This window comes from Thunnus maccoyii, chromosome 10 (assembly GCF_910596095.1).
Source record: "Thunnus maccoyii chromosome 10, fThuMac1.1, whole genome shotgun sequence".
NCBI lineage: Eukaryota > Metazoa > Chordata > Actinopteri > Scombriformes > Scombridae > Thunnus > Thunnus maccoyii.
Window position 1 is genome coordinate 14447578 of NC_056542.1, and position 23892 is coordinate 14471469.

At 39.9% G+C, this 23892-nt stretch overlaps 1 protein-coding gene across 3 annotated transcripts; it reads left to right on the forward strand.

Moving 5' to 3' along the window:
* The first annotated feature begins 3239 nt into the window (after positions 1 to 3239).
* On the forward strand, positions 3240 to 16068 carry arhgef5 (Rho guanine nucleotide exchange factor (GEF) 5). 3 transcript variants are annotated; one of them, XM_042422875.1, is made up of 15 exons: positions 3240 to 3734; positions 4317 to 8258; positions 9032 to 9074; positions 9374 to 9423; positions 10305 to 10675; positions 11529 to 11689; positions 11899 to 12051; positions 12206 to 12335; positions 12431 to 12505; positions 12613 to 12702; positions 13430 to 13572; positions 13767 to 13910; positions 14058 to 14128; positions 15079 to 15183; positions 15334 to 16068. In XM_042422875.1, exons 2-15 carry the CDS (start codon positions 4337 to 4339, stop codon positions 15474 to 15476), a joined length of 5601 nt encoding a protein of 1866 aa, XP_042278809.1. In that variant the 5' UTR covers positions 3240 to 3734; positions 4317 to 4336; the 3' UTR covers positions 15477 to 16068. The 3 variants fall into 3 exon arrangements, with proteins under 3 accessions (XP_042278809.1, XP_042278811.1, XP_042278810.1); XM_042422877.1 differs by having other exon boundaries at positions 4317 to 7577; XM_042422876.1 differs by having other exon boundaries at positions 4416 to 8258.
* Positions 16069 to 23892: the final 7824 nt, after the last annotated feature.

Below are 23892 nucleotides of genomic sequence, written 5' to 3' on the forward strand. Positions count from 1 at the left end.
TGAAGCGACCAATGAGCTGCAGCGGAATCCTCTCACACCCGTGTCAGCTGCAAGGAACCTTGGTCAGCTGACCCCACTTGGACACAATGGTATGGAAGCCTATTTCTGCCACAAAAAGATGAAAACTTCCCTTCGACAATAAAAAAAATGCTTATGGTCTCAATTATGAGATAAACCATCATAATTAAGAGATAAAAAGTCAATTATGCGATACAAAGTCACAATTATGAGATAGAAAATCATAATTATGAAATAGGAAGTAAAAATTATGAGATAACTATAATTATCAGATACAAAATCATAATTATGAGATAAAAAGTCAAAATTAAGTGATAAAAAGTCAAAATTATGAGATAAAAACTTAAGTTTATGGCATTAAAAGTCGAAATTATTAGATAAAAAGTTAAAAATTATAAGATCATGTATGGTCTATGAAAGAAATAATACAAGCTGAAAATGGCATTATGTACTCTGTGTTCCCCTTGTACAACTGCCAGTGCTGCATAATTCACAGTTATTATTTTAGTAAGATTCATCTGGACCTTGCCAGATTTTTTTCAATCAAATTAGGCCTAAGTGCAATAGTTACAGTTTAAAAAGCAAAATGAATTTCAAACTATAAAACTATAAACTTTCTTACTGCATTTTACACCAAATTCCACGGTGGTTTATTTTATTTTTTATTTTAAAAATTAGTTTAAAAAAAACTTGTTGGTCATGATATTAAAAATATATGGAAGGAAGGAATTCTGTTAACTTACCGGCAATCTATCAATCAACTTTGAATTAGCTCTTTATATAGCTACTAACTTAGCTTGTCACATAGTAGTCAAGGGTACAAATAAATTATAGCTTAACATTCCGGTTGCCATAAGTAAAATATTCTGATAATTGATTAATTGTCGAAGTAATTTTTTAAGCAAAAATGTCAAACATTTCCTGTTTTTCTCCTCTGTTTTCTACAATTGTAAGTTGATTATTTTTGGGTTTTGGACTAAACAAGTAATGTGAAGTTGGTCCTGACATGTGAAGGCCTTTTTCACTTGATTGTTGATTATTCTATTTAAACCATATATGTTGTTTTTTATATTTCATTTCTTGCTGTTTGTCTTTGGGTGATTTTACTAATGATAATGTAGGTATTTACTTTACTGGATTGCTCAATGACCTCAATGGAAATAAGTCTCAGACTTTATTATTTAATCCTTGACATTTATGTTGTGTGTGATTTAATTTCCCCCTTCTCTTAATGTCAAATAAACTATACTACAGTCTTCAAATTGACATTAAGTAGATTCAACACATCTCTAAAACACTTTCAACAAAAACAAAACATTATAATCTTCATGGCAGTAGGATTCATTACAAGGCTGTTAGCTTTAGTTTTAGTTTGGTAATTACCTTGCAACTGAGGTACGCGAGGGTGTTATGTCATCTTTCTTCTGCTCTTTAAATACCTTATTTATTTATCCATAAAACTTGTTTTTTATACACTGGGCTGTACCTCATCCTTCCAACTTTCTTCCATCCATTTCCTTTACTGCTTATCTTCCACAGGGTTGTGGGGGAGCTGAAGTCAATCTCAGCTGACATTGGGCGAGAGGCGGGGTACACCCTGGACAGATCATTAGTTAACTGCAGGGCTAACATATAGTGTAGAGACAGACAACCATTCACACCTTTGGGCAATTTAGAGTCTGTGGGACAGGGGAGAATATGCAAACTCAACACAGAATGGCTCCAGCCGGCCGGTGGATTTGAGCCAGGAACCCTCTTGCTGTGAGACGACAGAGTTAACCACTGCACCACTGTGCTGCCCTGTCCTTCCAATTTATCACAGTGAATCTGAATACCAGACAACCTTTCAACAGTTAAGCATTTGATCAGACTGATTACCTGAAACAATGCCCCATTCTTCGACGCATAACATGCTCTCAATAGAACTGTTTTAAACGACAAGATTAACAATGATAAACAATGACTTAGTGGCCTGTGTGTCTGTTTACTAGATGCATTTTTATCCACTCTGTGGTTTTGGCCAGCTGAGGAGCTATTGACTTAGTATTTTGTAGTACTTTATAAAACTTTGTGTCAATAAAATACAAAAGTCTTGCTCATGAGGACAAACAATCCAAATTAAACACATGGGGAAAAAAAAGTTCAGTTTGCATTGCAATTAAGAAATTAAGACATTTTAAGCAGCTAACAATAATGTCAAACTTAGCTTGACATTATTGTTAGCTGCTTAACCTCGACAGAAATTAAATGCCTTTCTCTCAGGGAAGAAGACAATTAAACTACAGAGAATATAGTTAAATTCAGTTACTTTAACAACAGCATAAAATTTGCACCTCCTTAGTTTGGTGCACAAAAAGAAACAAGGAACGGATTTTTAAAAAGTTAAAAAGATTAAAAAGATTTATAGTTGTAGAAACTCCAAGTATAAGACAATACAATTCAACAGCACTACAAACTGCAATCTCCAAAATGGCCATAAAGGTGAATCTACATCTCTCTAAAATAGTTTAAACAAAAACTGAACATTATGACTTTCATGAAGTTAAGCTTTATTGCAGGACTGTTTTCTTAGACTACATTACTTTTTGCTAGATGTAACTAATAAACTGGAAACTGAGTGTATATCCTGAGTTGTAAAATAACAAAATGTAAACATCAGATTTATAAATGCATTCATCTAAAATCTGTTCAAATCTGAATAAGAAAGTGTGTAAAGTTGCGTAAGAAAATGTGTGAGAAAAAATGAATGTCAACAGTGCTAATGCAATGTGGTGAAACAATATAGCAGGTAAAGGTGACAGTGGTCATGTTTAGGACTTTGGTCTTTATTCAGTAATGCTAATGATATGAAGTCATGGTAATCAAAATCTTTAATCTCAGTCAACACAGTAAAACAGCCATTGTTAGACAAATAATTCACAGATCATGCTCCTCCTTTGGTTTCCTCCTCTGTGATTGCCTCATCATGGTTTTTCTAAATCATAAGGAACTGCGTGTGTGTGTGTTGCCTTTTCTTTCCCCTTTTTACTACCTCTCGAGGGAATGAAGGAAGTTTTTATAGGCCTCCGTGAGCTCTCCTACAGTGTACTCTCAAACTCTCTCTCCCCTCCCCCAACTCACCCTCGTATTATCACCTTACCTGGCTGTGTTTTGCAGACACACCCGGCTACTCCATATCAACCAATCACTGCTCCAAGAGAGAAACACCAAGGAGGTGTACTTCCTGTGTTTCGGGAGAGAAGAATGGGGCAGGAGAGAGGAGAGAGTTGTGTACTTTTTTCCAGGGGGAGTTCACACAAGAGTTCATGTCGGCATTAGAGTTGAAGGAAAAGGACTAAAGTAGTGGACAGACTCTTGTTTGATTTATGAGAGATCTCCTTTCTCAGGAACAGCGGCTGAGAGAACAAGACAGGGAGGAGGAGGGGGAAGATAAGTGTCAATCTGTTGAGACTTGTTTGGGAATTTGAGGAAGGAGGGGAGGTGGAGAAAGACAGAGAGGCAGCAAGAGTGAAAAGCAAGGAGAGCTCAGGCGTAAACACGAGAGAGAAAGAGAAAAAGTTCCGATTTATTTAGAAAAACAAGGACATTCATTGTTTATTATGTCACATAGACAATGTGAAGGCAGTGGATGAATTCTTATGTGTTGTGCAATCCCATGCTTTTGAGCTAAGCTGGACGGGGGAAGGACCAGATCTCCCAAAGAATATTACATTCAGGTGAGTTGCCTTACTATTTTTTCATGGATTTCAGATTAACGCTTGTGTAAGTTGCTACTGGTTTGAACACAGACCTGGCTTAGTTGTGGTACACATGTTACATGCCGTGCCTATGTGTCACAGGCCCTGGCTTTCTGAAAGACGTCTTTTGGTATGCTGTGCTTTGCAGGTCTGTGCTGCATTCTTAGAAAACTGTAAGAGGGTGTCACCTTTTCTCTGGCCTTCTTCATTTTCTACTGTAAAGCTACTTATATAACCCGACTGGCCTAAAATATCACATGGCGTTTATTTGTGTATTTGACAAAAAAAAAGAAAAGAATTAAAACAGATTGAAAACAGCTAAATTGTTGCAGCAGTCATGACTTTTCAGAGGTAGCATTTATGCTGATGCAATATAGTTTTTTCAGATTATTCATACTCCACTCTGTCATATAAACAAAGTAAGAAAGTATTTGTAGAGACTCCTGATTTTGCTTGGTTCTGACATGCATATTAGTGATTTGCCCCTGAAAATGACTCAACTCTAAATGTGTGATTTAATACTTTTCTAAATTGCTGATTTGAAATGTTACTGTCCTTTAGGTTCTCCAAATTATGGTACTATGGGGACCAAAAGACCCAGCTGCACCCTCTTTGACACTTTATCTAACATAAACATGTCTGACCGCAAACTTCACCCAGGTGGAAAAATCTCCAGGGATCCAAGTCCCAGGCCAGCAATGACTGCCCAGTCGGAGCGAGAGAGAGAAAGCAAACGAGAGGAAGAGTGGAGGAGGGAAAGAGAAACGGAGAAAATGAGAGACAAAGCAAGGTACAGAGATACGGACCCACGGGGGAGATACTACGAAAGAGACAGAGCTCCTGCACCCAGGCCGAGAGAGGGGGAGAGAGAATGGAGGGAGAGAGAAAAGAGGCAAGAGGATGACAGCAGCAGAAATGGGAGGCCGCTGTCAATTGTAGAGAAGGAGATGGAGAGAGAGGTAGAAAGGGGGATGAAGAAAGGCGACACATTTCCTCGAATGAGGAAAAGCAGTGCAGAACGTGGCAGAAGAATGACGTACGCCACTGAGATGGATGAAGATAGAGGGGATCGGAGGCAGAGAGACAGGCCAAGAAGAAATGAGACAGACAACTGGGAGAGAGAAAGACAGAGAGAGAGGTACAGAGAAAGGGAAAGAGATGACTTCCGAAGCAGGACGAAAGAAGAGGGGAAATGCATTGGGAGAGATGAGAAATTACGACAGAGGGAAAGATATCAGGAGTCTGATGCTGCTTTCCAAGACAAAAGGAGAGACTTGGAAGTGGGTGATTCATGGGACAGAAGAGAGAGGGATGCAGCGAGGAAAAGAGAGAAGCCAAGGCCTAACATGGGAGAGAGGGGGGCCAAGATGCCTTCTCCGCACAGGAGAAGAGACAGAGAGATCTACTCGGATAGGAAGGAAGGGGAAAAGGCGCATTGGAGAGAGGGGAGGAGAAATACTAAGAGTGAAGGAGACAGTGATGAGAGGGAGCTGAGGAGGGAAAGAGTGAGGGACAGAGAGAGGGAAGAGTTGATATATCAACACAGCAGAAGCGAGGGGGACAACAAAGGCAAAACAGTGAGGGAGAAAGAGCGAGATAGGCCGGGATACAGGGAGGAGGACAGGCAGAGACACAGAGACAGAGAAGCAGGTAGAGCCAGGTGGAGAAGTGGGGAAAGGAGGAGGGGAGTAGAAAAAGATAGGAGGTACAGAGAGGCTGATGGGGGAGCAGCATTAAGGGAGTCAGACAGGGAGGGAGACAGATGGAACGAAAGAGACTTGAAAGATGACAGACGATGGTCAGGTGACATGAGAGAGAATGAACGATACAGAGAGTATGAGCAGAGGAGAGGCAGGGAAAGAGAGGCTGACCCTAGGTGGGATGAGACAACAGACAGGAGCAGCCGATCACTGAACGAGGCGGCCCCCAACTTGTCACTAAGAGCCCAGAGCAGCGGAGAGTGGAGCAGCGATATGGACAGTGAGAAAAGATACAGAAGAGGCTATGAAGAAAGGGAATCAGGGAGAGAGAGCACCACTGAAAGTGAAAGAGATATAGAAGAAAAGAAAAGTACGAAGAGAGCTGCTGAAAGAGGTCATAAGGAGGAAAAAAGAGGTGTGAAACCAGAGAGAGAAAGGGGAGAGATGACAGGTGGTGCGCCAGAGCAGAGGAGGATGTGGTTAGAACCGCAGAGGGGCAAGTATAGTAAAGAGTCTTCTCTAGAGGAAGACTTTGTAGACAGAGAGAAACACAGAAGGCGGAAAGAAGGAAGGAGAAAAGAAGAGAAGGGTATGGAGACACAGGCAGAGTGGAGAAGAGTAAAAGACGAACCAGAAGAGAGGTACTCGGACCAAAGCAAATACAGAGGAAGACGCAATGAGAGTAGGACTCAAGGAGGGAGAAATGAGTACAGGGAGCGAAGCAATGACACAGAGAGGGAGGCCGAGGGTGTAAGTGTAGATGGAGAGGAGGTGGGCGAGGACTGGAGAGAGGTAGATAAGGGTGGAAAGGAACATCTGTCTGACAGCAATGGAGGGATAGAGGGAAACCGGCGCAGGGATGTACAGGGAGAGAATGCGACAGATAACACAGAGGAGAGTGACAGAGAGGAAGAGGGTGGGAGTGATTACTGGGCCCGCTCTGAGAGCGAAGGAGGAAGTGAGAAAGAGTGGATGCGTGAGAGAGACAGAATGCTGTCTGGGGAGGACGGTTTTGTGACCGTGTCCAGCGGTGGAGATGAGGAGGATGAGAGAGAGGAAGACGAAGAAGAGTTCGAGGACTGTCAGGAATTCTGGGAAGGTGGAGTCACTTCTGACTCCCGCTCACCTGTTGGCTTCAAGGGGCGCGAGGGAGACGAGGACTGGACGATGGGAAAGGAGGAAACGACTGAAAAGGAGGAAGAGAGGAGGGAAAAGCAGCAGAAGTATGTCTTTTGTGTGATTGGACAAACATTGCCCCGATCAAAAACTGGAGAGATGTCGCCATCGCAAGTTGATCAGATTGGAGGAGTGGAAAAAGACAACCCAAATGTGGCAAGTCACCGTCATGATGACGTGACACAGCGACCTCAAGATGACCTGCATCCAACACTGAGTGGAAATGACGAATACCTGATTAACAACAACGAGAACACAGAGTGTAAGAATGAGAGGGACAAATGTAATGTGCCAAGGGAGGGAAAGCCCGCCATTGGAGAAACATCTGAAGTGGACATCAGAGCGTCTTCAGAGTGTCAAGACAGAGAGACCAGAGAGGGAACGGAAAAGGAGCACCCGTATGATGAAATAAGTAGGATTAAAAGAGACTCACAGACTGAGAAACTCCTAACAGAGTGGAGAGAGAAAAATAAAGAACTAACAGAAGGAGAGAGGGAGAAACTTTCGCCAGTCCTGAGCAATCCCTATGATGAAGTTTGTTCTCAGGAGACTTTTGAACAAATTCAACCGTCTTTAGATGGGATTAACATTGAAGCAATGAGTCCAGAAGAGGAGGAGGCCATTCGGATCCGAATGAGTGGGGCATGGAGCATGTCGGAGGAGCCCAAGCGGCATTCCCAAGCCCCCCACCTTAAATGGGCCAAAAATGTGGTGCAGGAGATCCTGGGACACTCTGAGGAACAGACTGTGGATGACCCCAACTCAGAGGTGCATGGAGAGGCAAGGGTCAACCAGTCTAAGACAGTGATTACAAGCAACAAACAGCAGCAGGAGGAAGTTGCACAAGGTACCGTAGAGATTCCTGTTTATAAGCTGAAAGTGGACGAAGAGCACTCAGAGCCAGAGCTGGAGGAGGAAGAGCCGTTGGAGGTGGTGGGACTGAGAGGTATGGGGCAGAACCAAAAAGACATGCATGCTGACCAGTTCACAGCCATGCATGGTGACACACCCACATACACTCATGCTGACACATTGTTAGACACAGAGAAGAAGGAGGATCATAGTCCTGCGATGGACAAAAAGGCCGACCCTTCTAGTGATTTCCATTTAAAGGAAGTAGATATAGAGGTGAAAGAGGAGGCATGCCATAGGGTTAAGATGATAGAAATGGAAAAAGAAGAAAGCAGGCAGAAGGAAGTGGAAATGTATTTGTCTGTGAGCAACACGCTGTACAAGCCTAACAGCTGCCCCATTCTTAATTATGACTCCAAGTCTGACGTCCTGGTACCGCCCAGAGATGGTGAAGGCCAGGAGGTGGGAGACAGAGTAGGCGAAACAGAAAACGAAAGACAGGGAGAGGAGCCTGAGGAGAGGGATACTGCAGAGGAGGTGGTGGGAACAGTTAGCTCAGGGGAAGGGACAGTGGTGGGAGCGGAGGTGGCAGAAGGGAAAATAGAAGGGGAGACTCTGACGAGCAGCTCCATTTTCCGAGATATGGGTTCCAAGGTACGTTTACGAAGAAGGGGGATCCGTAAAACCACTGAAAGAAGAAAAGAAGAGTTTGTAGAGTTGGAAGAGGAGGAAGGTGTTGGAAGGGATCGCAGAACCAGAATATTCTCTACAACAGGTAAAGAGAGAAGATGGAGTCATTGAAAATCTGCTCAAATCAACCTGCCTAAGGAAGCCTCATGATTACCTCATTTCACTGCTTTGACTTTCATTTTTAGTGTCTCTGTAGTTTATCAATCTCTCAATCAGCACTGCCAAATTTCTAATCGTCTAAATCAATCAGACGCATTTCAAACTAAACCGCCCTACAACCTGTAAATGAGCCTAACTTTTGATTCTGTGCAAAACTATCTTTGTGTGGGATATTTCAGAGATCTTTTAGTCACATCCTTTCCTTTCCGATCTGAGCTTCTCTCATCATTTTTTTTGCCACATCAATCAAAGAACATAAAATCTAAGGCAGACATCTACTAATAGACATTATCAGAGTACCAATCTGAACAGACAGCTGGAAACTGCGTCACAGTGTTGTGGTTGCAGGTAGTGGGTGGAGATAAGTGGAGGTGGAGAAAGCGAGGGGAAACCAGAGGCATAAGCTAAAAGACTCAGGTTCATCCTGTTTTCAGACATAACATGAGAAGCGCAACTTTGGAAACACACTAATCTCTTCTGTCATTGTTATTTTAGCAGGGTTACTAAATTAACTAACCTTTATTTATTTATTTATTTATTTATTTATTTATTTATTTATTACTTATTCAATAGTTTTTTATGTATTTTCATTAATTTATTCATTCATACAAATCGTCACTGTAGGTCGTATCTGGTATATTACACTGACAGGTATGCTGCTGTATAGCGTTTCAACGAACGGATATTTTTTTATTCCAGATGAGGATGATCGGAGCAAAAGCTGGGGAGAAGTGGAGCTGAGGTGAGTCAAACAATCACAGACAATGTGATCAATTTGATTGTGTTACAATAACACATGAAAATAAGTAGTGGCAAGGACATAGCTAATGTTTTCACATTTTAAAATTATTTAATTTACTTTCCCTGATATTAAAAAAAACTGTTTAGCAATGTCAATTCAAGTTAGGTCTGTATACTGTGCATATTTGATGCAAATGTTCCACACCAAATGTAGTTTTATACAGTTCTAGGTGACTCTTTTTAACACAGTCATCACAGTTATAAATAAATTGCTGTTGTGACTCTCTCTTGGCACTGTAGGAATGTTTTGGACACAATCGGAAGACGGAAAAGGAACTCAAAGTTTTTCAGTGAGTATCTCTGTTCTGCCTTTATTTTTATCATTCAGGTAACACCTTAAAAGTCATATAAGAACTCTATGGGGACAAAATCAAATTGTCCAGCTCAGCTCAAAAGCATGACAAAAATGATTTGAATATTGCCTATTTTCAAAATGTTATTGTTGCATGGAACTTGTTTTGTTTTGTTTTGGGTTTTATTTCATAATAAATCTTAAGATGATTAGAGTTTGTAGGTGTCACTGCTGACGTGTTTTTGAGATTGTATCTGCTCTGGCCGTGGTCGGGAAAAACATGACACACTTGTGCATTTCCCTTCAGTGTGCATGATTCATCTCTACGTGAATATAGTCTCACTGTGTTTGCCTCTTATTGAGTGCATATTTGTACAAAATTTAACTGGATAAAACTAAAACAAAATGTTAAAAAAAGTCAATCTGTGTGGCAGTTCACTATTGGCTGACACTAATATATAATTATATTTTAAGCAACCTGATATGGCAGTTGGTTCTCTTTAACAGTGACTCACATGGATATTGCGAGAGATGGGGCAGGAGATTATGTGTGTGTGTGTGTGTGTGTGTGTGTGTGTGTGTGTGTGTGTATGCACTGTATGTATATACAGTGTGTGTGTGTGTCTGTGCAAGCCACAGACAGGTTTCTGCAAGAATTCATATCTCCTAACTTGAGGGAAAACCAGCTGCTGCTGTGACTTTGCATTCCGACAAGTATGTGTAAATGGAATGTCAAATGCAAACAACTCCTCTCGGCAAACACGCTTCTCGTCTCTATCTGTCTTCTCTCCTTTGCTTCCTGCACTTTCAAATCTTCCTTTTCTCTTGCTCCCTCCTCTGCTTTTTGTATGTCTTTCTCACTTTGTCTCTTTCTCCCAGATGCTGCCCAGCTCTACCAGCAGTACAGTGAAGCAGCCCAGAACTTTGAGATCCTGCGTCAGTCTCGCTCCGATGTCCTGTCTGTGTGCGAGGACACAACCCCACCTCCTGCTCCCTCGTCACCTCCTGCCCGCAGACCTCTTCCTCCCCTGCCTGCTGTCCCACACCCCCACTCTCTGGCCTACGCAGGCTCCGTCACCAGTGTTAAAAGTTTACCTCTGCCTGAGCCCCCCAAGCATGAAGGAAGGCCGTCCTCCCCACGTCTTTCCATCTCTCTCACGCAGTCGTCCACACTGTGGCGGGAACTGCCGGGGGTCAGGAACAGCACTGAGCTGGAGGAGCTCACAGAGGACCAGAGGCGCCTACAGGAGGTAACATGTTGTCTTACTGAAAGTCTAGTCACCATTTGATGGCAGAAAATCCTTCATACGGCCTTTGTTTTTTGCCTCATTCCTGCCTTGATGGTTATCTTTCACTTTTTCTATAGCTTCCTTTTCTTCATATGTTGGATTTGCACTTTTGAAAAAAATTGTAAGCAGTTTAATATTCCTCAGTGTGTAGTTTTACACTTAATTCACCGGAAAGTTACTGGCACAACATTCCTGCCTCAATGCAATTCAGGGAAATCCTCTGGGCAATTAAGTACAGGAGGGTTATCTTTCATTTTTCTTGCAGTTTAACTCATCTGTATCATTTTCTTTTCCATTTTAGAGTAAAAATCCATCATATGCAGTTCGAGTTTTAGTGAATAACTCCCTCACGCTTCTCTCCCACTTACCTAAATGACTGGGCTGTTTTGGGCGTCATTTTGTGTCAGCAGCTGCTCTTCTGTTCCATTTGATAGTGACTTCTGGGAAATGGCATGACGATCATGAATCAGTCATTCACTGTTATTACTTCACACTTCAACTACTAAAATCACATGAAAATTTCAGACTTGCCACATCCCTTGACAAAAGAGTATCTCTTGCCAAAAGTTGTCATTGCGTAAACACTGTTTTTCTCTGGTAATGTAGGTATTTGCCTGTAAACCTTAAAACAGACGGGTTCCTGTGCTGGATCACTTCCACTCATTGCGAAATCTTTCTCCCTGTTCGTTACATCTTTGTCAAAATACCCCAGCCTCGTGAGAACTGACAATCATTTAGCTAGAATTGACTGTTTTGCTCAGTGTCTTAATCCTTTCTTGTGTATTTCTCTCCTTTGTTTTTTTTTTTGCTTTAGGTGAGATTTGAAGTAGTGACCTCAGAGGCCTCCTACTGCCGGAGTTTAGACATTGTTGTAGAGCACTTTGTCAAGTCCAAACAGCTTGGAGCTCTATTGTCCACTCAGGAAAGGAACTGGTTATTTTCCCGGCTGGCTGACGTTCGTGCCATCAGCCACAGGTAAGAGATGTTTATGATTGTTCACAGTAAATTCTGGATCCACCTGATCAAGGCTTATATTTAGATTTAGATATATTTATCAGGTTGAATCTTATCGTTTAGATCTGACATAAAACACGCACTAAGTGATGAGAAAAACATATCTGCTGTTTATGCACAATATGTAGGAAAAAAACATTTTTAACAGTTCTTTATGGTTTTTGTTTTAGTTTTTTGTCAAAGCTGGAGGAGCGATTGGAGTCTGACATAATGCACTTCACAGTGTGTGACATAATCGCTCGGCACTGTCAGCGATTCAAAATGGTTTACGTGCCCTACCTCACCAACCAGTCATATCAGGATACCACGTACCAGAGACTCATGTAAGTTATTGATATGACTCGATCATTTATATGAGATCATACCATATACTCTGTGAATCTTTCCAATTTCAAGCAGCGGATATTATTTTCAGTTCATAAAACCCTTTTATTTCTCTTTTTCTATCAATAAACTGACTTGATCTTTTTCTCTCAGGAATGAGAATCAAGGGTTCAAGCGGATTGTGGAGAAATTAGAGAGGAGTCCTGTTTGTCAGAGACTTCCTCTTCGTTCCTTCCTCGTCCTTCCCTTCCAAAGGATCACAAGAATTAAGCTGCTGGTCCAGGTGTGTTTGTGTGTTTGCAAAGTTTGAAGGTTCACTGAATGTTCTACCTTCTTCCTTTTGTCTCATTTTAACACACACACACTGTTTCTTTGCAGAACATTGTGAAGAGAACAACTCCTGGCACTGCAGAGGTAACGCAGGCTATCAAAGCTTTGAAACTTTTGGAGAAGGTAAGATTGTCCTTTCACCATTAATGTTGCTGTCAATGTGTATCTGTTTATCTTGAATGCACTCTTTGGTCTCTTCTCTTTATCGGTCTCACTCTTCTCTCCTCTAGCTGATTCAAGAGAGTAATGACAGCATCACCCAAATGAAAAGCATCGAGTCACTGGTCTCTCTTAGTGCTAAGGTGGACTTTGAGTGCAGGGTAAGTAATCAATAGAACCATTATTTTAATGATATGACATGGTCATGGTAACAATTTATAAAATTCTGTTATCCAAATTATTGATTTGAGATTTCAGCAACAAACAAAATAACATATTGAAGTTTTTATTTTTCATGTATGGAGTTTTGTCTGAAATCACACAAACACATGAACATAGAATCAACAACTATTGCATTGAACATTACATTTGGTTTGTCATATTTTGCACGATCATGATATGTCAATATTGGAAAAATAATGCATAATCAACCCTAATGTCAGCCACTGATGACTACATTTCCTGTATTTGTAGTCGTGTTGATGAAACCTTCAACCAAATAAGTAATTTGATAGAATAATCTTTACTCAAGGTCCACTTACTAGCTTTCAACTGCATCTTTGCGTCCTTATCAGCATTAGGAGTTTGTTCAGTTGTTGTCACATGATCTAAATATGGAACTTTGACCATATGATAACATGTAGCCACATATACAACAACTGAGTAATTTCCGTTACAACTGATCAAACTCCATCCACTTATGTAGTGAGATATATTTGGAAGCTCTGGGGGGAGGGGGGGGGAGTAGAAAATTTACCTTGTTTTGTCAAACTATTTAATTCCAAGGTGAAGAATTAACTTTTGTGCTCAAAATTAACAATATGCTGACATTATATGACCCTCTCTCTCTCTATGTCTTCTGTGTGTGTGTGTGTGTGTGTCACACAGACTCTTCCTCTGATCAGTCAGTCTCGGAGGTTGGTGCGGGAGGGACAGGTCACTGAACTGATGGACTTTTCTCTAAAGGATACAGAGAGGAATATTTACTTGCACCTATTCAATGACTACTTGCTACTGTCACTACAGAAAGAGTGAGTCAACACACACACACGTTCTCATGTGATGTTGGAACGATCCATCCCCAAATGGCATCTCTTTGATTACCATTTTCTACATCCTGTTTTCCTTATATCTGCATTCAATTATCGTCCATTCAATCTTATCACAGTGTTTCCTTTCCTCCATCTCATTTTTCTTTTGTGACATTCTTGTCTGCTTCTTACAGAGGGGGGAGATTCACAGTAATAGACCACTCTCCTGTATCAGACCTGCGTGTAGAGAACTGCCGTGTCAAACTTCACTCCCTACAGAAGAACCTGTTCCGGCTGCACATGTCACAAAAATCCCTGCTGCTAAGGACTGACACTCTGTAAGAGACTGAGACAGTGGCGGGGAATATCTGTGTTGTAAAGATGGATATGACTAAATTCCAGCACCATGTGTCTCCGTGTTTGTTACATCACAAAAAGTGGAAAAGGTTACAGAAGATATACCCATCTTTGCTTTTTTCCTTTAGGAGTGATAAGCTACGGTGGATATCAGCTCTTTCCCGGCCGCATCCTGAAATAGATTTTTCTGCTGCACAAGGTGAAGTCTACTTCCTGGTTTAGATGTTCCAAAGTGATTTGTTACTGGTTGGTGGTCATGAGTTGTGTTTGACATCACTGCCCTTTTCACTCATTCAGACACTAAAGATTAATGATTCATTTTGCATTACATTGCACTGTCGGATTTTTTCAAAGATTATGACCCAATTTTTGTTTTGTTTAGTTGTTAAAATAGCAGAAAGTGTGTATATATAGTGCACAAACAGGAGTAATCAAATGCTACCTTCATGTCTTGTCATGAAGAATGAATGAATGAATGAAATAAGAGTGGACAAGTAAATGTGGAAGTGGAAAGTGGAAAAATGTTTATGTCAGCCCCCTCGACGTAATTGTAAGTAGGAGATATGGGGAATTTCTGACAGCTACAAAATCCCCCATGTGGCAAAAAAGAAGTGTGAACAAACCACCTTCACCTTCAGTGCAATGCAAGAGTTTTAGATCTTTTTAAACGTGTTGCATTAACTGTTACCAATGTGTATAAAAAGATGTGGGGGTGACAATCTTGGTAAAAAGGAAAATTCACCTTTCTCACCGTGGACATTTTGACTTTTGAATGAACTTATAACATAAATAATGGCTTCATTCCATTTAGTTATTGTAGTGCCAATGTTTTGGTATTTGGCTTACTGACAATACAGAACCATTAGAGTTACACTTGGGCGTTTCCTGCTATGAAAAGTATGTACACTACTTCTAGCCAACAATTTCACATGCTATTCTTTGCCTTTGATAAGTGTGTAAATTAAAGATATATAACTCAGTGATCGCACAAAATGATGATGATTCCTAAATGTCTGAAACCTCATAGTGTCTGAAACCTCCACCCACATAGAAAAAAACTTCACACTCGTAGCATTTCGAAATTTGTCATGGTGACCTATTGATCTTTATGACTGCAGGTTTAACCCCTTTCCTCTCTTTTCCATATAGACTTCCAACAGATGCAGTGTATCAGAGCTGTTGTTGCCCAGCAGCCTGATGAGCTGTCTTTGGAAAAAGCTGATATCATACTTGTGCACCAACAAAGCAGTGACCGTAAGACCATCTCACTATCTTTTCTATAACGCCCTTTAGGGAGATAACCCTTCACAAATGCTGTGTTTGATTGTAGAACTGCTCTGAATCTTGTATTAGTAGGGAATCAGGCATTCACTTCCACTGTGTTGGATTCTTTCTTCTTTCCAGGTTGGGTAGAAGGGACCAGACTCTCTGATCGGCATCGTGGATGGGTGCCCGAGACACATTTGGAAACGATAAGCAACTCTAGAGTCCGACAACGTAACCTGTCAGATGCCCTTAAACTTAGAACGGCCACAGCTGCTGTTTGAGTGGAACTAAACAGAGAGATGTCCTGAATGTACCGTAAAGGAAAAGACACTCAGATGTCTGCTTCGATCTGTGAACTAGAGAGATTGGAGAGTGGACATTCAGTGCTCCAAATGAGGGTTTCTGTCTTTAAATTGTCCAAAAGAGTGCAGCAACTGACATGCTGTAAGAATGAATCTCAATGTAGCATTAGGTCTGGCTTATTTCTCTTGGTGGAACAACATATTGCTTCAGTGCAGTGCATGAATTGTCGAGGCCTGCCTGGAAGATCTTAAAGACCGTGTGACTCTATTAATTGTTATCTGCGTTACTAACATTATAATAATAATGGACTGGTGTTTTTAGAAAAATATTTTTAAAAGATATCACCTTTTTCCAAGAAATATTATTTTTGGAAAATGTATTATTTGTGTATATTGAAATAGTTGAGTTTATGATGCATGTCTGAAAAGTGGGCGCCTGCATGCAGGAGACCTGACAGTAAACATGCAGAATGTACAACTTCTCAAAAAAAAAATCCATGTACAGAGCTTCATAGGTGACACAGTGAATACATTTCAATAAATTCAGATTAAATACACTGTGCATGTGTTATGGGAGGAAGCTGAGTGTTATTTCTTTCATTTATAAACGTAATGGTGACAATTTGTACATCAACATCAATACTGCACATTCACAGCACGCCTTTACAGTTTTTACAGAAAAATTACCGGCATGTGTCTGCAAGAGCCATAGGTCGGCTCCATAGATGGCAATGTCAGTCAGTCAACTGCTTTAGTCCAGTTTGAAATATGTCAACAACTATTTGATGTATTGAAATTTTGTACAGATATGCATGGTCCCCAGAGGATGAATCCTAGTGACTTTGGGGGTCTTTTGACATTTCATCTATTCCACCATGAGTTTGACTTTTGTGTTTAACTTTGATGTCACAGAAGACTTTTGAGACTTTTTATATGTTTATATTAACAATGGATAAAATTACATTTTAGCATCTTTCAGCTCATTGTTTTGGTTTTATGGTTTCACTGTTTTGGTTCCTTCTCACTGCTTGCATCAACCGTCATAGCAAGCAGCTGTTTTAAATGAAAAGGCTTTGATTAACCCACTGTACACTACCTAGACAGACACAGTTCTCCACTACTGTATGTTCACTCTCTGGTGAACATAATGGAGCATTCTGCAGCTAAAGAGCCAGATAGTATTTCCTCAGGAGTTGTTGGGGACTAAACAAATCTTTGCTCCATGCCTTCTGGATGTGTAAATAGGTAACTGTTTGCTGACACTACAACAGTGTCATAAGGTGATGATATATCATTGTTTTGTTTCCAGCTTGCTGTGCCACCTCCATTTGGCAAAAATCAATGAATGCAGGATTTTTAAAAAATGTGTAGATATGTAAGTATTTTTCTGGTTTTGTCTGCATATATGTAGTCATGCAGATAGCTTCAGGGTTTTATACCCAAATATTGAGATGCTCACACTCCAATACAAAGTCTAATAAATTTAATTTGTGATGCTCACAGCACTACAAAATTACATTTTTAAATTCAACAGCACCATTTTTGCAGAAATACTCAACAGACCTCACTGTTGTAGTCCCTATGAAAACTGTATGTTCTGTGGATTATCTAGAGTAACAAGGACACCGATTCTGGAAAGAAAAATGTAAATTTTAAATGCTGTTGGCACCAAAATCGAAATGCCATTCACATCCACTGTATTGGGATGGTGACAGAAATCTCAGAGGCTCTGCTCAGAATCTGAGCAGATAGAATCAGATAAGTGAGGAAATACAGTATGTTTTGTTGTTTTTTGTTTGTTTGTTTGTTTTTGCAATTTGGGGATCTATGTTCATTTATTGGATAATTTCTACTGAGTGCAAAGTGTAGTCTAGTTAAAAAGTTGAAGTTTTCTGTTTCCTCCAATGGAAATTCATTATTTGTGCATTCATAACCCTTGGCTGTGCAACGGCTCAAACTGGAGAGCCAAACTGAAAAATCTTTGTATCTGACCAGTGTAAATATCCCGATGATAGCATCCCTGTCTCTCTCTCCTCAGGGAGGGAGCACTTTGTTTGTTGACGAGTGAAGAAGCACCGCAGTCACACTACTGTTAGAAAGTAGGTCACTTATCCCACATTTCACTACCATGCCTACAGCAGATGGGTGACGGTGGTAATTGGCATTAGGGACTATGCCACAGACCACAGAACCACATATGGTGTGGTAGCTCTCTCTCCTGATATACCGCATCTATACCTTTTTCTGTCAAAGCGCCTGCCAATGCTGACAAAGTTAAAAAAGACACAACCCCAACTCCTCCCACTCCTTCCTCTCAGAAACACAAGCACATGAGGTCTTGGTGTGATTTATTGAAACTAACTGCAGGACTGGAGCTATTCCAGTTCCATTTTACCCCCCAGTGTTTGCTAAATACAGCTGCTGCTTTGGTTTGGCTCTAATCTGACAAACCTTTATGAATCTGAGACACACAAAAACAGTGGTTGAAAGTAACTAAGTACATTTACTGAAATACTACACATGTACAGATACTTCTACAGTACATCTCACTTTATTTTTTATTATCATTTTATACTTTATACTTCTACTCCACTCATTTCAGAGAGAAATAGTATACTTTTTACTCCACATTTATTTGAGAACTACTTGTTATTTTTCAAAATTTTACATTTAAAGTTAAGATTTACTGATTTATACATTAAGATTTTACATTGCAAACATATGTTAAGCTTATAAAAAATACATGTGTTGCATTGTTAAAGATTGAACAACCATTTTGGCTTGTGTCTAGTTGAGGCCCTTTGTCATGTTTCAACTTCAACTTCTCAGATGGTTTAATTTTTAAATGTCCAAGGCAAAACGGCGGTAAAATCATCCAATATTTAACAAAAAAGCAATGATTACCATAAGGTGTCCCATTGGAGGAGGCCAGACTGGTTGGTTGAGAACTACTGGACTAAACTATGTCACTGTGTAAAAAGTAGTTTAAACTAGCTCCACCTTACCCACATACAATATTGTTGTACTGGTACTTTTACTTAAATAAAGGATCTGAGTCAAGCAGTATCCTATCAGGAAAATATCATATAATGTAGCACAAAAATCACAGTGACATGATAATAATACCACTCAATGTGACTTCATAATGTTCTTTAGAAGTTATTAAAATTCATAATAATCTCTAACTAATGCTGCCATTAAATCCCTGTATTTTAAACCGGCGCCCCTAATAAGTACAGTCACCCAACTTAACCACAACTGTCTGCACCCTCATCATCACAAATCAAGGTCTACACCTGTGAAGCAAACCCCATTAGAGTATATCATATCATCTAAATTGTTCTTCAGCTATCAGAGTGGATTAAACAGGATTTCACAGCCTACATTAATTGTATGTGACTTCATTGGAGTCACTGTCAGCCAGAGCAGTTTGCATCTCTCTCTTGCGAAGAAAGATGGACACCTAGTGGTAGCAGCACCAATGCATTTTCATAATTCAGATAGGTTTAAATGACTGTTCTGAAGCTTTAATCTGATCTATTTTCTAAAAGTAATTGTGGCAATGAACACAGACATTGAGGACAGAGGGAAAAGCATTACTTATTTATATTTCAGAGCATTTTTATCCCTATATGAACGTCTCATTTTCATAGAATTCACTATTTCCAAGGAGAGTATTCCTATCACTCTTTTGCTCTGATGTGTTTCTATCCACTCAACTATTCAATTAATCTGACATGAATAAATCAAATACCACAGTTTCTTCCATGCCCTGAGAGGTCTGAAGGTACTTCAGTAATAGTCTGTTCCCTGAGAGCCGCTCTACCAAGAGAGCTCATGAAGAATTGTCAAAGCGAACCCTTATGGCCACTGAGGAAGAGATTTATGGGATCCTGTGTCAACCACCTTCTTCTTTTTCACCCTCACTCAGGCCCGATGCTGCACTCTTCACTTTGCCCGCCTCCTCAAACCCATACACACGCCTATTAGTTCTATCTTTGCTGTGCTATTGCTGGAAAAAAATATATATATGGAGGTGACTTCTCATGTATCTGCTGTTCTCTACATCTTCTCATTGCTTGTTAGAGATTAATTTCAAAATTTAATTAGAGGATAAACCCCTTCAGATGCACCATCTCGTTTCCGAGGGGGCCCTCAGGCACAAAACATAAAACTAACAACATTTAAACAAAACAAAATACATGAGTAATAAGAATGATAATAAATTAAACAATACAACAACACAAAACAATCAACATAGTAACATCATCAGGGACATACACGTAGGGGAGAATGGGGTTGGTTGTCACATTCATTAGATGTCGTTCCCTAGGGGCGCTGTTAAGAAACGTTGGTACTGAGGACGTTTAGTGTCTTTCATGTCAAAATGTAAATATCCAGGTCTTCGGTGTTTCTCTTCTAGGCTTTTACACAATAATAAAACAATTATTACCATTAAAAGTATGAGTTTAGATGGTTTTTTTCTAAGCTACACTACAACATGTGGTTTTTAGCTTTGCTGGTAGGAAAAAATCCCAGTTGGGGATGCTTGTCACATTCCCTTCAGGGTTGGTTGTCACATTTATGAACATTCAACATGAAACATTTTTAAGATTGCCTCAATTTTTTTTCCTCATTAAAATTATATAGGGACAGCCAACTCCACCATGTGGATGGTTGTCACAAGTGCACAAGACATATTTGACAGTCCACATCTTTTGAACAGAATAAGCTTAAGGAGAGTCAGGTCACTCAATTCCTACCTGACACTTTAGGCTTTCATCACACATTGAAAGGGAATCTATTAAGACAGTTTTGAGGAAAAACGTAGAGTCTACTTATAAACTAAAAATGAAGGTAAATACAATAAAACACAAGAACAAGTAGATTTAAGGTAAACACGTCATGGACAGATGTCATTGATTTGAGTGAGTTAGGCAAATTATTCCAGTCGATGGTGCTTTAAACTTCGTGTCTCCTTATTTCTTCTGGGCACAATTCTAGGCACAATAAAAAAGGGTTGTTGAGTGTGTTTGAGTGAATATGATGATATGAATGGAACTAAAAGCTGTTTTAAGTATAAAGGATAATTCAAGTAAATGCATTTGAAAACAAAGAGTAACCAATGAAAACGTCTCCTAGAGTGAAGTGGTAGCCAGGTCAGTGTGTCATATGTGAAACCTTGAAATGATGACATGATCTTTGCAAATCTACAAATGTTATTGTGAACTACATTTAAAGGCTGAAAATGTGTTTCGGTATATGATATCACCCTAATCAATAATGGGAAATAAATGCTGTTGGACAATTTGTTTTCTTAGAGTAAAAAAATTAATTGACTAATACAGTATTCTAAGAGTAGCATTTATGTTATTTCTAATAAAATCAATTAATAAATAAATTTCTCAACTTTAATAAGTGGAGACCCTGAAGATGAATAACTAAGATTATAACTAGTACCAAACAACATGCTACAAGACTTCTGCTTGTTTAAGATGAGATTGTTACTTAAAAAACATTTTTGAACAAAAGGAAATTCTGATTGCAGGGTGCTCTGCATTTTAGTTATACCAGAGTCAAGTGTGTATATAACCATGTCATCTGAATATAACTGAGAGAAACAGAGAAAAGTAAAGAGGTGACAGAAATAGTAACCTTGATGACTCACTACACTGAAGTCCATTCAGAAAACAGATGCTGTCAACATGCATTTGTGCCTCTGGGAAAAAAAAGAAAAAAAGCCATCATGAATTAATATCATCTTGAGAGTTCTGTGAAACATGTGTATCTATTCAGACATGAACTACATTCCTGATGTTTAAAAGGGAGCAGCAGCCATTTGATGTAACAGCTGTTGTTCAGAAGTCTGTGGATCATTCAGAGATGCAGGCAAGCAGTACGCCAAGTCTTGAACTAAATATAAAATGATCTGTACATCCAGAATGAGCATAATACAGTATTACATGGTACTCTCCCACAGATCTGTATCCCAAGACGTAATAAAGTGTCATTACTGCTCCATTACTCAAATAACTTTAGATAGTGGTTGAAGGATTTAGCAGCAGGAACCATTACAGTAGACAGTACAAAGTGAAACACACCATACAAAATATTTAATGAGTGATGTATTATTAAATTTGTTTCAACAAACCAACACAGTCTCAACTGTAGTGCACCTTAACACTAAAGCAGCTGGGTTTGCCTCTAAGCATCTTGGCACTACAAGTGTCCTTGTTTTAATAACGTTCAGTGTCTCAAATATGTAACTGAAACTAGTTGAAACTCCTAGTGAGAACTCCTGCTGAGTCATCCTGTGTTGCTGTGTGGTTCACCTGTCTTACTGTTTATCCTGCAGGTGGATCATTAGTATAACCTGGAACACCTGAGGTTGTGTTCCCGGGTTATTTGAGCCTGGCTGCAGTGCAGCTGTCATGCTCTCTGACTGACTCTCCGCTCAGCTGCTGCAACTTTGCTCCTCCGTTGTTACTTTAGTTTACTTTGCTTTTATGTGCCTTAAAACTCCCATAAACACATCTTCCACTCATGCACATCACACTACTGACTTTGCTTAAGTTACCTTTTAATTCAGCTTTCATTTGGTTAATTAGTTTAATAAACCTTTCTTTTGTTCAAGTTCAACACGGTGTGTCTCCCTTTTGTTGTGGCCACTTGAGCCAAGTCATAACAATTTACACCCCTTTTTTCCAATTACTTTGTTTTTTGTTATAAAATATTTCATTTTCCCATATATAAAAGTACCTCCCTTGAACAAAGTGAACAAAGGGTTTACACAGTATTTTAATACTTCACATTTTGTCAATAAGTACAGTGTGTTCTTCAAAGAAAATATTGATAAGTGCAGTAGTAAGATTTTCAGTCTCTCAGGTGCACTTCAGACCTTAACGGTGTAAGACTGGAACAGTTTGTATGGTGATTAAGCTCCACTGAGGTCATATGGTCATACTGTTGTCTCAGGTGTAGTAGAGGCAATACTCTGCTGATGGTCTGTTGGCATATGGGGCGTAGGCATTGTGGAAGGGCCTGGTAGCAGCTGTGGCAGCAACATATATGCCCACAGTCCAACAGAATACATTTACATGGCTGACTGAGGCAAATCAAACAGACATCCTTTATGTGTTCCTCAGCCTCATATAGAGGGTCCTCAAGGCCCCCTGCTGCATGAGACGCTCTTGGGGCTTCAGCCTGCAGTCTCTCAAATTCTCTCCTCCTGTGAACTGTTAGAAAGGGGTTTAAGTTTCAGGGTGCTGTCTGTGTCCAGCACCAGCCCACCTACACCTGTGAGAGTTGTACCCACCTGGAAAAAGAGGGATTTGGATCAGTTTATGTTAATATTTGCCCAAGTGGCAAAAAAATGCTTATGCTTCATCAACTGTATAATGAATTAATTCTTGTACTATAAAGTTTAGCAGATTTAGTACCTCATCTAACAACCGACACGGAGCATTTCCTCAGTCTCGCTTCATAAGCTTCTCCCCACTCAGGAATTGTTGGAACTCCTGATGGGTAATCTCCATCACCACTCCGGAGGCCTGCAGAAGGCACAGAGGGACTTGGATTATGGTCTCATCTGATCCCACTAAAAGAAAGGGCACTGAATTCACTCTTTGGTGTAAGAGTTGCTCACTATCCATCCTGCAACAGAAAGAGAGAGCCAATAGGGTCCTTGTATGTTCTGGCAGTTCGTTTTTTGTTTGAAACAATAAATAAATAAATAAAATAATTATAAAAGTATTATATATAATATAATATTATATGATAATAAATAATATCAGAAAAATATTTCCCTCTCTCTGCTTTGACACACTGTTGATATTTAGCCAGGCAGTATCTCGGATGCTGGTAGGATACTTGGAGTTTGTCTTTTTTCCATTTGTACTCTGCTCTCTTGTCAAAATACACAAGTGGTGGCATTAAACCAAGGCTGAATTTTGATTTTAGTTTTTTTTTTTTTTTTACTTTGTGAGGGGTAATTGAGTCCAAAATATTGGTGCAGGTAAAGTTGAATAGCGTGACCAGCTCTTCTGTGTGCAGGCCAGCAGGGGGAGCTCTAATGGCAGCACACAGATGAAGGCATCTGAGTACTTAAAACAACATACTCACCACACTGGGTTTATGAGGATGTTAAAATGTTCTCTCAGGCGGCCTAATTGATACTATTAGAGGTGGTTTTCCCATGTTTCCATGCTGACATGAAAGCCCACATATTTCAATATATATAGCTTATAGATATCTCTTTAGGCGTTTGACGGTATTATAACATGTTTATGTCTATAATGGCCAATAAATTCAATCTTAAATGTTATTTCTCTTCCACTGTTGGCCTACATCTAGGGGCTGCTACATAGACACAGCCATTTAAATGGAGTTTCTCCAG